The 13,673-nt window shown below is 38.4% G+C and overlaps 1 protein-coding gene across 1 annotated transcript; it reads right to left on the reverse strand.

Annotated features, from left to right (window-relative positions):
* Positions 1 to 11,522: 11,522 nt before the first annotated feature.
* On the reverse strand, positions 11,523 to 13,673 carry LOC117292276 (suppressor of cytokine signaling 2-like). The gene has a single exon (XM_033774275.1). The coding sequence runs from the start codon at positions 13,116 to 13,118 to the stop codon at positions 12,360 to 12,362; it is 759 nt and encodes a 252-aa protein (XP_033630166.1). The 5' UTR covers positions 13,119 to 13,673; the 3' UTR covers positions 11,523 to 12,359.

Consider the following 13,673-nt stretch of genomic DNA (forward strand, 5'->3'; position numbering starts at 1 on the left):
TGGAATGGAGTTATCAAGATGACCACACCGTGATTTCGAAGTGAAGCCTTTCAAAGTGAAATGCAGAATACTAGTCCAAAGCCATCTTGGTCATGTTCCATGTTTCCAATAACAGTAATGAATGCTATTATTCATCGCGCTAACATGACACCAGGCTATTAATTCGCCCAACCTCAGTTTGGCGCAGTGAGTTGGAACAGAGTATAATCAAGATGGCCACACCGTGATTTCGAAGTGAAGCCTTTCAAAGTGAAATGCATAATACTGTCCAAAGCTGTTGCTCTTCTCACCACGCAATTTTATTGCCATTAATTTTCAGAGTCATTGCCAAACGGATCCTTTAAATATTAATCTTTAAAATGAAATGAAAGGAAAAGACACTGGACACAATTGGTTATTGTCAAAGACGAGTCTTCACATTTAAAATAAAAAAAACTGTGAAAATTTGAGCTCAATCGGTCGTCGAAGTTGCGAGATAATAATGATAGAAAAAACACCCTTGTCCAACGAAGTTGTGTGCGTTCAGATGCTTGATTTCGAGACCTCAAGTTCTAAACCTGAGGTCTCGAAATCAAATCCGTGGCAAATTACTTCTTTCTCGAAAACTAAGTCACTTCAGAGGGAGCCGTTTCTCACAATATTTTATACTATCAACAGCTCTCCATTACTTGTAACCAAGTAAGTTTATGCATAAAATTATTTTGAGTAATTACCAATAGTGTCCACTGCCTTTATATGATAACATTCATGAATCATTGTAAATGCAGGAACATTTTATGCTTCATGTTCCATTATGAATCATTCTTGTGAATGTATTGTCATGATGAACAATGAATGTCAATTAATAACTAATAATTGCCTTTAGCAAACAATGAAGTTTTGGACACATTGTTGCATCCGTGTGGGTCTTTTGTTTTCGTTTTTTGTTTCGTATATCATTATTACAAAGCGATTCTGTCATGATTGGTGCATAAGCGTGAAAACCATTACACAGGGCTGCTTGTCAACATATACAACGATTTCTAAATGAATACCCAATAATTTATTCATTTTGTCTGCCAGAATAATGTAACCACATAATTGATGACGTCGCACTTCATTGTTGTTCATCACACATTGCAGCAAATATAACCTTGACGAACGTCATTTGTATACAGCTATGTATACCTGCCCTTTTTCCTTTTTTTTTACACACGCTACTCACACACAATGCCATCCCCCACACTTTGCGGTTGTATTTTTTTCCCCACACCTCGGGTCTCGCGTTAGCGCAAGAATGCCTTTTCCACGAACCTAAATCAGCTGTTAATTTCAGAATGACGTCAAACAACTTCCCAGCGCGTCAAGTGGTATTGGATTTAAGTTTAGGATGGCAGGAAAAAACCTCGTCTGCTCGACTGATAAATACATTACTACGTGTGGAATGCGGTTGGTTACCAGGAGCCATCGGCGTTTACACTTATTGATTTGTGTGTATACACACGGGCGTGTAATATAACATGTTCATTAAATTCATATTCAGAACGTGGAGGAAGGAAATAGATTTTTAGATAACATTTTCTTCATCCATGTTCAGAATTTAATAGAGCAGTTGAGGTGTGTACATGTATATCAGGCCACCTGGAAATTTCATCTTTGAGAGGGCAAGGCCGTTTTCATGTTTGCAAGAGCCTTCAATTTCAATATCTTAATATCAATGGAACATAATTTTAGAGCACCATTCAATTTGAATATCTTAAAATCAATGGAAAACTTTAAAGGGGCACCAAGGCTTTGCAAAGGACACTTCAATTTGAATATCTGAAAGTCAATGGGAGAACTTTTAAGGGGCACCAAGGCCAAAACCAGGGTCAAAGGAGGTCATGGCCCCCGTGGCCTGTGTATACAAAAACAAGTACACCAGTCTCTTTTCCCTTGAGAACCGTCCTCAATTTGACACATATCTGTGTCATTGTGACACATACTCCGAGTCAACCTGACCCACCCATCAGAAGTGGGTCAGGCATCCCTGGAAACGGCGGCAGAACCGGATCAATTCTGACCCGGGAATTTTTAGAGCGCACGATTATAATAACATTATCAGCATTGTATATCTCGCATTTTGGGAAGATCAGCTGAAAGCACCCCAATGTCCCTAGCAACTACATCTGTATAGCTGAGCCTTTGTCTTCCCCTGTTTCTCCTTCCATGTTTCGGTGACCAGGTGATTAGCTGAGAGACAGGTTCTTTGGTGCTTCTGTATGAATGCCCTGCTAGTCTCAGACGATGCTGTTGTATTTTGGTGGATAGTTTTGGTTCCTTACCATACAGTTCTGTATGTTGTCATGACTGTTGACTCCAGTGACCGTTGAAACATTTCCGCAGGAGTTTTGTATAGCACCCACCCAGTTTCTCTTCAAGTTCCCTTATGACTGTCCATATATCCGAGCCATACAATATAATTGACTCTACGGTTGATTTGAAGATGGTTAGTTTGCTCTTTTTGTTGAGGCCTGATTTCCAGACAGCATTTATTTTGTTACTTGTCTGTTTATAAAACAAAAACAATCTGCGGCGTATGCCTCCCTGTAGCCCGTGGGGCTTTATGTTCGTCACATACCCCGTACAATCTTTGCTCGATCTCTATGGTTAGATGTAAAAAGACGATTTGCCCACTCAGATGTCCATTCATATCTGGTCTGATGTAATCACCAATGTTTAATGTAAGTCTGTTGGCACATTTCAATTTTAAAGGACCACGTTGCCTTGGATAGGACATGATAGGACGAGTTGGTTTATATTATAAAAAAGTGTTTGAAACCGTTTGTTATGAAATGTATATGGTTGGAAAGATGTTTTAAAAGTGGAATACAATGATCCACACAAACATGCCTCGAAATTCCGTGGTTTTCCTTTCACACGGTCGGCCATTTTGTGGAGTCAGGTTTTTGCCTTCATAAAAGGAAAATCACGCACTTTCGATGCAAATTTGTGTGGATCATTGTATTCTACTAGCAAAACATTTTTCTAACCATATCGAGTTCATAACAATCGGTTTCATGGACCAACTCGACCGATCCAAGGCAACGTGTTCCTTTAACAAGCTCGCATATGAATTCCTTTTATTTTTTAAGTACAAGTTTGTTGTTTTGTCCTCGTGTTTTTGTCTTCTTCGATCGCTTGGTTAAGGTGTGAACATTATACTTAGATAGGTAGTTAACTATCATTCATTAAATACCTGGACAGTTTATCAATTGTTATTGGGCGAGAGGAGATCACTTGGCCACGTTTCAAAGTCTGATTTTCCGTGATATATAATTCCAACATGTTTGAATTTAACCGTTTAACTGACGAATGATGCGAACTCGTTAGAATGTACATGTACCTATATAGTTATTGTTGACAAATGACATAAAGTTTTGACTTTCCCTCTGAACGAGAAATGATGATACAATTGCGTTTTACACTGTTTTAACGTCAGGGTACGAGACTTATAATTTTCTTTCCACTTTCATGAAGACTCTATCCATTTGAAAATTACTTCATCACAAAACTTAATTTGTCCGTGGACCCCCCCCCCCTTCCTGAAACCATCCAACTCCTTTGGAGTATGCGGCATTTATTTTTGACTACAGACCATGTTGTAGCCCGTGTTTACAAAAAGAGTGACCTTGTACATTCCATGACCTGTCTGGCAGGCAAGGCAACAACTTGTCATGGCGAACTTTTTACATCATATCCGCATCATATCGAAGAGTTGTAGCAGCAGAACCTAGTTTTGAGATGTGCCCCTTTCTTCATATCAAAAATGAATAAAAATTGGACTGCCAAATCTTAAAAAAAAAAAAAAAAAAAAGTTAGGGTGTGTCTAAATCATCCAGGCGTGCATATATGTGGATACTTTTAAACATGTGACGTCACGGGTCAAAGGTGGGCCCACTATCCCGATGACGCAGAAACATCTTCGTTTTTTTTTTTGCGTAGCAATCCTCTCCAGAAACCAACTCCCGAGAGAGATTTAAATGACATGTTGTTACCATTTGGAAACCATCCTGCACCAAGATGCAATGCTATGAGTCTTACCTATTTAAGGTAATTTCGTTAACCGTCTTGAGACCAATGTTGTCAAGACCCTTTTGTGCGTAGATTGATGCTGAAGGCACCGCAAGTACTTTGCATTTCAATCATTTTACACACCTGTGTTAATACATTCGCCTGCGGGGTTTACAATTCCTGGAACCCGTCAATAGACCGCCCACAAGCAGCGCGTTGACGGTTGTGTTAAAGCGATCGAATGTAAAAAAAAAATTCAAACGAATAGAAAGGTCTGGATTCCCCTGTGTCTGTTTTAAAACAAATACAACTTTCTAGACTGCGTCACCTTGCCGCCTCATGGCTTCGTATATGGGCTTAAACTACTTTTAGGTACCATGTCTTTTTATCATTATCTTTAGTGACGACCAGATTGATTTGTTCCTTGGTGTTTCGTCAGAGAATATTCCGTGAAGTAACACAACTCAGACCCTTATCTTTAAGAAAATATAAGCAGGGTGTTGTTTACTATTATACACACTCAGTGTATTCCTTTTCCTATATAAGTGAATCATGTCAAATGCAATGGCCCTTTGGCCCTGGGTCCATTCCAAGTGACGCACGAGCATAATGACGTTTTATTGATCTCATCAATATTCATGAGGCACTTATTGCCTTTCTGGCAGCAGCTGCGCAGTAGTAGCAACCTCCTGAAGACGTATGATACAGTGAAGCACTTATGCATGGAGACTTTTGTTTGTGTAATTTTCAAATATGACCTCACTTGGTGTATCCCAGCATAACGCATAAAGTAACAAATCTGTGGAAATTTTGACTCAATTGGTCATCGAAGTTGCAAGAAAATAATGAAAGGAAAAACACCCTTGTTGTGTGTGCTTCAGATGCTTAAAAAGGGGCTTCAGACCCGACTATTAATTGAGTGAGAAAGTACCTCTTTCTCAAAAAAGTACGTTACTTCAGAGGGAGTCGTTTCTCATAGTATTTCATACGATTAACAGCTATTGATTGATAATTACTAAGTATAGTTTATGCTAACAATAATTTAAAGGAATATTACAGAATTGGTTTTGCTAGCAAAAAGTTGCTGGCAGTGTAACCACTATACGTAATCCACAATATACATAAACTGACAAACCTGTAGAAGTTTGAGATCGATCGGCCATTTGGGTCACGAGAGAATAGTGAAAAACCGATTACAAATTTTGCATTGCATCTATGCCAAACAAAAAATGAATAAAACGCTCACTGAGCGATAAACTCCAAACGCGAAATTAGATTATATTTTATTTGTCATCACATATGAAATTTCAGACAGAAATATTTCAAGGGATGTTTTCTACTCTCATCATCATTAGACCGTGTAAGTTTCATGTAAATCTATGATCTTCACGATTTTTTTTTCTTACCAATTCTGTAACGTTCCTTTAAAGTAATAAGTGTCCAGTGCCTTTAAGGTTGGACTTCGTCAGCGCTCGCAAGCGGGAAATACCGCTCGAGATAAGGGCGAGTTCAAGGTGATTTTCTCGGAATCGCAAATCGTCTTATTAAATTATCCAAGCTTCTTTTGGTGGCCAGTGGAATGTCATCAATCTTCACTTCAGCTCAAGGGAGAAATTGTTGGGACGTCATGAAGCTGGAGTGGGTTTGCATGAACAGCCAGGAATATAGGATTTTTATTTGAATTGAATTATCATCTGGAGTTTTTTTTCTCGGCGATAACGTTTTGGTTGTGAGATTATAAATCGGCCTGCATAAGCAATGCTTTCCTGGAGTTGTTGTCCAAAGGGTCAGATCAAATTCCTTCGTGTATAGCCTAGTTTATGAAGTTTTAAAAATGTTCAACATTCGCACGTAGGCATATACGACTTTTAAAGGTGTGTGTGTGTTTATTTTGGCACAAAGGTGTAGGTCTATATAGGACTAGTGGCAATGATGAAAAACATGTTGTTTAATTTGAGTCTGGAAAGTGATCTGATTATGGCAGTAATACTGAATCTTATTTGTTTGTAAAATACTTCCCTCTGAAAATGTATCTGACCCCCCCCCCCCCCCCGTGCAAGAAAAGGTGATTTCGGTTGTTCAACCAAAAGTAATGGGGTATTTTTGGAAGAACATAATATAATTTGCCTCTTCCAGGAAACGCCTACAAATAATATTTGGTTCATCCCAGTAGGAATGGGCTCCGAGCCTAATTTTAGAAAACCTGTAAGCACAGGAAAGTCTTGCTTAGCACAGGAAAGTCTTGCTTAGCAAAAACAAACATGTTAAAATTGTACAACAAGTTTGCATTGTTGTCATTGGTACGCCACGCAATTTTCGCCTTTAGTATCGCAAATAAGTTTTTCAAGCAGATTTTCTTTACTAAATACTGTTATGAAAGTGATTTGCCCCTGTTCTGATATGTATCCGGGAAGGGGGGGTGGTATCTTGAGTCATGTCTAAATTATAAAATAGCCATAATATTATGAGTAGGGTACATGGGCTTAGCTTTCGATCCAAACCGGACCTTCTATACTTGTTTTATGCCTCTGAGGCATAAAACAAGTATACAAACAAATACATATCCATTTATAGAGAAAGAGAGGGGAAAGGGATTAAGGGAAGGATCCAGAAAGAAGCGGGAAAACTATAGCCAATCAAAGTTTCCATTTCAAAAATATGAAATATTAATAGCCGTAATATTATATTGCAGAGACAATCCTTAAAACATACAACACAGTCACACAATAGTTTTGTTTCGTCTTCGGTTATATATCTATAACCATCAAAATTAATTGACCACTTTTATTTTTGTCTTTTGGAACATATTTTTATATTGCACTTGTGAATTAAACATTTCATAGAAATTCTGTTAAGCTTCGGTAACGCCTGCAAAATCTGTATATAATAATAACATCATACCCTTCTTACGTGTATAAATATAATAACTGTACAGACTATTTACACGTGTTGACATTTAAAAATTTAAAAGACAGCATTACAACTTGCAGACATTTTTGTTTTGTTTTGGGGTGTTGTTGGTTTTGTAGACAATTATAATTAAGAAAAAATACAAAGTTTTGGAATATCCCAAATTCCTTCAGTTTAAGATAAGCAACCGTAAGTTTGGATGAGTTGAAGTTTTTGGGTAAGGCAATAATTTTTTTCTTCTTCAGAGAACTACAAGTATTCGTATAATAATCAACAAGTCGGACTTTTACCAACCGCCAAGTTCACAAAAATAATAAAATATTAGTCCTATATTTTCATACCACACAATTGCTCTCATACGAAAGGCATCAATTGCAAAGATGTATACTGTATACGTTTTTTACAGAAATAGTTTGATTTTAACATTATAAAAGAAATTTGAACAGGCCTACTTGTTATACTTTTTTTAATATATCACTACAAAAGTAGTGACAGCAGCCTATCTTAAAAGAAGTTCCAGTGTTGATACAAAAACAACCATTAAATGAATTTAAAACTTTGCATACATATTAGGAGTGAAATTGAGTTACTCATGAAACACAAAAGTGAAGGAACCATATTTAGCAACGATCATACGTGTGCGCTGTTAAATTCCTCCATCTATAGACCCCAACACTGTATGCTGGTTTCGACTGAAATACACACAATAGCCATTATAGTCTGATAAATTATGACAATAATTTACCACACACCAATTTGAATAGAGATTCTGTTCAACCGTGTATTACGTGCACAAGGTTGCATTATAATGATAGGGCACCAACTTTCGATTGATAATCTTTTTTTGAAGGAAATGTTTGCACACGTTATTGGCAAACTATTGTGTAATTAAATGTTGGCCATCATCATTTCCTGGAAATCGTTTTCCATCGTAGCCCGTCGCCATGGCAATAACGCGCGTGCGTTGTATCGAATCCGGATTGGCGAAGTTATTGTCTGCCTGTCACAGTGCCAAAGGACTGCACACATTAACCAGAGCGGTTTTAGGACCAACCAAATATGAAGAACATACTTAAGGAATATTTATTTTTAAAAATACTGAGGTTTTGATTTTTCAATTCAAATAGGCAGGGCGAACACACTAGAGTCTGTCATACATGGTCAGACTACGCAATTACTGATACCAGTGTAATAGAATTTGACAATGGCCCTGTGCAATTATCTTCTTTTTTTCTTTTTTTAATGTCAAGCAATCTCTGAATCGTCACCTGGTTGTAACAGTAATTGTGGACCGACAGGTGAAGTAGACATTGAAAAGAAAAACAATATCTGTGCTGTGGTTGAGATGGCTTGACAAGTTGTAAACGATACTGCACTAGTGTAGTAATATTTAGGATAAAACTACCATTAGTTTTGAGGGTGTACTTGACGCATTGTATATTAATGAGAACATATTTTCCACTAATTTGAAGTGTACTGATCAAATATTCAATATGTGATCATGATTGGTGCAGTTAACAAAGTCAAGCACCATCCTGGATGGGACTAAAAAGCTTCAAATGTTGACCGAATACATAATCATGTTAAAACTATACCAACAGAGCAACTGGTATTTTGTATACCAAAAAATCTGTTCATAAAACATATGCTAATTGTGTAGGATATTAATGTAAGAAATGGATCATGACAATTGGTTTTGGATTCAATTTCCCATAAAACAATACAATGAGCTTCACAAAAAGTGTGGTAGTTAAAGCTGGAAATGGCGTAAGCCGGCTTGTCATAATAACCCTTTCCAAAAATGCGTGGGATCAACTCTTGTTGATTAAGGTAACACAACAAGGAAACAGGATTTTGGTTTTCTTTTGTATAGATAGACCTTCATTGAACTTGTCTCAACGAAAAATGCAAACCCATATGTTAACAATGGCTTTTATTTTGTAGTGTAAATCCCCGCGTAGTTGCAACTACAACCAGAAATGAGTTTCAGTTTGCCCCTCTGTTACTAATAATAACTTCAGGTTTTTTTTCCCACAAAGTTCGTTGTCTTCAAAGTAGTTTTCACAAATACATTTAGCTCAATGAAGCTTATTCCATTGTGTTTTTCAACAACCTTTTTTTAGCATCCGCGTCATCCTGCTGATGAAGACCGAAGTGTCCGTCGAAAATTTCAGGTATTAAATTATTTTCAGTGTTGTGATCAAGAGTTAAACCAAATTGTAACTGTTTAAGCATGTGCGATTAGATAGTTTTCATGTGAATCTTAAGACAATTAAAGCAGTGATCTGAAACTTTTTTTGTTCAGAACTACAATTCAAGTTTAGTACTTGGAAAGAGTTCTACTGTATGATCAACACTTCGGGCCATTTAACTATATCTTAAGCATACACCGTAGGCCCATTTGGTTGGTAAAATAGTTTGCAGTGGCTGTTGATAATTTCCCACTAAATGTTACCTGCCATAATTCAAATAGATATTTCATGAGTACAGTTACTGCACACTTAACCACCAGACTGCAATGTGAATAAAAACTCATACCAGTAAACCCTTTCAGAGTTAAAGAATATTGCTGAAATTAACATGTATACAATGTATCTTCTCACTGTGATCAGTGACACCTTAAATCAGTCTTCTTCCATGCTAAAATGGACTACACGAAATGCATTATAATTTGTTTTATCAAAATCAAACAGAACCATAGTTTGAAGGGTAATTCGTGTGATTTAAAAGGTCATACAATGTAAATGCATTTTGTGTGTAAAATAGCACCGGGCAGTGCAGACACATTTTGGGGATCATTTTCCTGTTGCGCAATACCAAGCCCACCGGTCAACAAAGAGCAATACAATATATAGACTGGCCCGCAAACCACACACACTTAAAACACAAAAAACACCTGGCCGGTATTTATCTTCGATAATTCGCAAAATTCCTTCAAAACTACGACAGGAAATAGAGACTCATTGTTCGTTCAAACCATTAAAACCACAGCCTTAATATTGAACCCTTGCTTTAAAGGAAAAAACAAAGTTGAAACCAACCAAGATGGCGGGGTTTTTTGTCTCCTTTTTTTCTACGGAGCAACAAGTCCCACACCCTGAATGGTACCACTATGGTATTGTTGGACTGAACAAATGATCCGCAAATTTCCACAGCAAGCCCGTGCCGAGTACTACTTGAATACCCCCGTCGTAAGAGGGTTACATAACACAACGATAAATCCCTACCGCCGGTTATTATGCGTTTCCCAGTAAGCGATTGTAAAATTCATCCTTGATTATTGTTGTTTGCACGAACAAAGAAGCGTGCATCTGCCCACAAGGTTTTCCAATTGTTATAGCTATTAGTCACCAGACAAATTTCACTGAAATTCACTTAGAGTTTTTCGCCATGTTTTGCAGCAACCAAAATGGCAACGTCTTATTCAAATAATGGCATCAGAAATTGGCAGCTGTTTTTTCTTTAAGATCGCTAGAAAATGTATTTTGTGTGAGTGGATAGAAATAGCCGACAGCGTATGCCACACATTACATTATACTAAGTACATTATTGCATTGCAAAATAGTAATCTTCAAATCCACAAGATTCGTGGAATTGAAAACTCAATCCTTATTCAAACTCCCGGGTTTTCTGATGGACTCGAGATTAAAGTTGACATAAATTTTGATAGAATGTTCCATTTTAATCAGGAGGTTTTTTTTGTTCAACTTCATCATGTGCGATTGAAAAGCACGGACACATGACTTGAGAAACATTCTCTTTATGAAAACTAATTGTAATTTTAGAAGTTCTAAAACATTTGTGACTGACATACATTTGTTTTCCAGTGAATCTTTAAAAGTGATTGTAACTTTAGAAGAAATAAACTATTTGTGATTGACATTTGTTTTCCAATTTCTAGTTTAAAACGGCGACTTGTTAGGATACCTTTGTTTCGAAAATACCAACCACTACCGTTACAATTCAAGTGGCTGAATCCTTATGGGTTTTTCTTATGTTTGATCAAGAAAAGGTACACACAGTTTTGTTTGTATCAAAAAATATCAACAGTAGGTTTCTTTTGAGTTATTTTTCCATTGTGATGTATTTAACCATAGCGAGTACGACTGCTCAGTTAAAACAGATTTGAGTGTTTTTCCAAAAGGATTTGGACCGATTCTTCTACTTTTAAATTTCAATGAATTTTTCTCTTATATCTTTTAAATTCCATCCAAAACAAAAAGCCATCTGGCTTCTTTGTTCAAGATATACATTTGGCTGCAAAATGGTATCAGTTTGTCGAGATCATAATATAAACAAAAACGAATCTGAGTTTTCTCGTTTTAACTTGAAAAAGGAGAGAAAACTTCTGGAATGTTGATTTCAATTCACGAAGAAACTCAACAACTCTTAAACACACATAAAAACAAGAAGGATCATTATTTTCTGTGATGCTTCAAAACTGTGCTTTGTCTTTTTTTGACCATGATTGAACCATTGGATTTGAAGTGGAAGTGTTAAAGACAGTGGACACTACATGTATTGGTCATTGTCAAAGACCAGTCTTCTCACTTGGTGTATCTCAACATAATTATACATAAAATAGCCTTACTTGTTACCAAGTGAGGTTTTATGCTAATAATTATCTTGAGTAATTACCAATAGTGTCCACTGCATTGATGACTGATATTTAAGTCATTTCCTCAAATGTGGTTCCATAAATACATTTTGGGGGTTAAACTGTGGTTTAGACAAAGATTGCAACCAAAGCTGGTAAAATTTTCCACTTAACATTCCGGGAAAAAGGGAACAGTCTGGCGGCCACAATCTTTGTCTATTACAATAAGTTTTTAACAATTTTTTTTTTTTAAATAAAATATAACTATAAGGCACTTGGCTATTTTAAACCCCTTTGTTAAATCATGTGGTTGGTGAACAGTGGACACAAACCCGTATAGCAAACAGGATGCGGTTAACTTTGGCATTAATAATAACACAAGAAAAGGTGACCCGTGAGTACACGATCCAGAAATAATATACCGCGGGTGTCCAGGGCGGCAACACTTGTCACGAAAGAGGGTTTAACCATGGAGGGCTACCTCCATGGTTTGACGGGGTTACATCAGGGTCAGGAAGGTGGTGGTCTCTATTTAGGGTCAGGCGACGGTCCTCTTGAAGTGGGTATCGGAATCCATGTTGCTTGCTGACCACCGGCCACCACCATGGGGGTTGTATACTGCAAATTAAAGTGGCAGTCCGGTCACACCACAAACAGGTCTGCCGCTGAAGGGAACGGGGTTGTGTACTGCAAGTTAAAGCGGCCGTCTAGTCACCCCCATCAGGTCTGCCACTGAAGGGAACTGTTCTGCTTGTTTTTCTCTCCTTGCGGTATCAATAAATATCACAAAATCGTATAATACAGTGTCGATGTCTTTGTATCATTGGTCGAACGGGTACTGTCTTAAATATGACTTGAGTTTACCGGGCAGGAATTCCGTCTGCTGCCTCGTTTCCACGGAACTGTTCAAGGCGACCCTACATAGATGCTGTAAACTCGGGGGTTCCGACCGGAGTGGTTTGATAATTTTCACCATGAGTTCTCTGCGTCCGGACGGCTCCAGCCACACTAACTGTCCGGGGTTTTTACTAGTAGTAGTCCGGCCATTCTCAATCCTCTTTGATTTGTCTCTCTTGTTCTTGTCGTCATTTTCGCTGTCATCGAGCCGCGACATTTGGATGTAATAGTACAAGAGTTTGACCACGCAGTCGAATTTGGGCGCGAGTCGTCGTAGCGCCTCCTCCGAGTCCAGTGTAAATTTCCCAAACTCGTATTCAATCCGCACACTGGTCGTTCCTTTAGGAGTTTTCACACTCAGTGTGAAGAGGTAGTTTGGGTCCGAGGAATCTCGCACCAGGAATGTTCCGATGTCCGAACTACGGAGTTTCCGCTTTGCCTCGGTGAACGTCATCGCTCCGTGGTACCACCCCGATATGTTTAACATTTCCAGGGCGCAGGTAAGACGCTCAAAGTCGTCGTCAGTGGTCCTTTGTTTTCTGGTCGTCTCGTCCGACACCAGAGCTCCATAGTGGGTCATCTTGCAGCCAGGCGGCATCGGGGCCCACACGGCGGACTCACGGTCGGTACACGGCACGTCCTTTCCTACGATCCCCGGTGCTGTCAGCAACTCCACACACATTCAACCCCAGTACGACGGTTACAAAAAAAAACAAAGAATAGACGGCAACAATTACTTATTCGGCATCAGCTGCTCTTCGCAAAACGTCCGTCTGCTTTGTCAGTAACAGTGAGTCTGCCTTCGTAGCGACCTTAGCTCATTCCCCTGTTCCAGAGCCCGTGTGCAGAAAACCTATTACTAGCAACGAGACCGCAGGCTGAGATTTCCCGGAATTGAAGGTCTAAGAATTCCTATCAGATAATGAGCTTGCGGTTGACGGGATCGGTCCACACACATACAAACCCTCAATGCAGTCACGGCTGTGTTTCGTACACCACACACACAGTATCGCCAATAATAATGCTTCGATTTTTCACCACACGAAAGCACTTGTCCGTGTAGATACTTTGACTAAAATCATTTTCATAATTTCGGGTGGTTATATACTCCATACCATGTTCCAGCTGATGTAGTCTTCCTCGAATTCAGGATGAGGCATAATTCACTTCCCTTTTTCGTTTACTCATGGAGGACTTCGCCATTCGACCTTGCAGTAAATAAACTCACCGGGTTTCA

Source organism: Asterias rubens, chromosome 7 (assembly GCF_902459465.1).
Source record: "Asterias rubens chromosome 7, eAstRub1.3, whole genome shotgun sequence".
Taxonomy (NCBI): domain Eukaryota; kingdom Metazoa; phylum Echinodermata; class Asteroidea; order Forcipulatida; family Asteriidae; genus Asterias; species Asterias rubens.

Bases quoted from the DNA above. Each gene is read 5' to 3' on its own strand.
- LOC117292276 (XM_033774275.1), bottom strand. From the start codon at position 13,118: ATGTGTGTGGAGTTGCTGACAGCACCGGGGATCGTAGGAAAGGACGTG.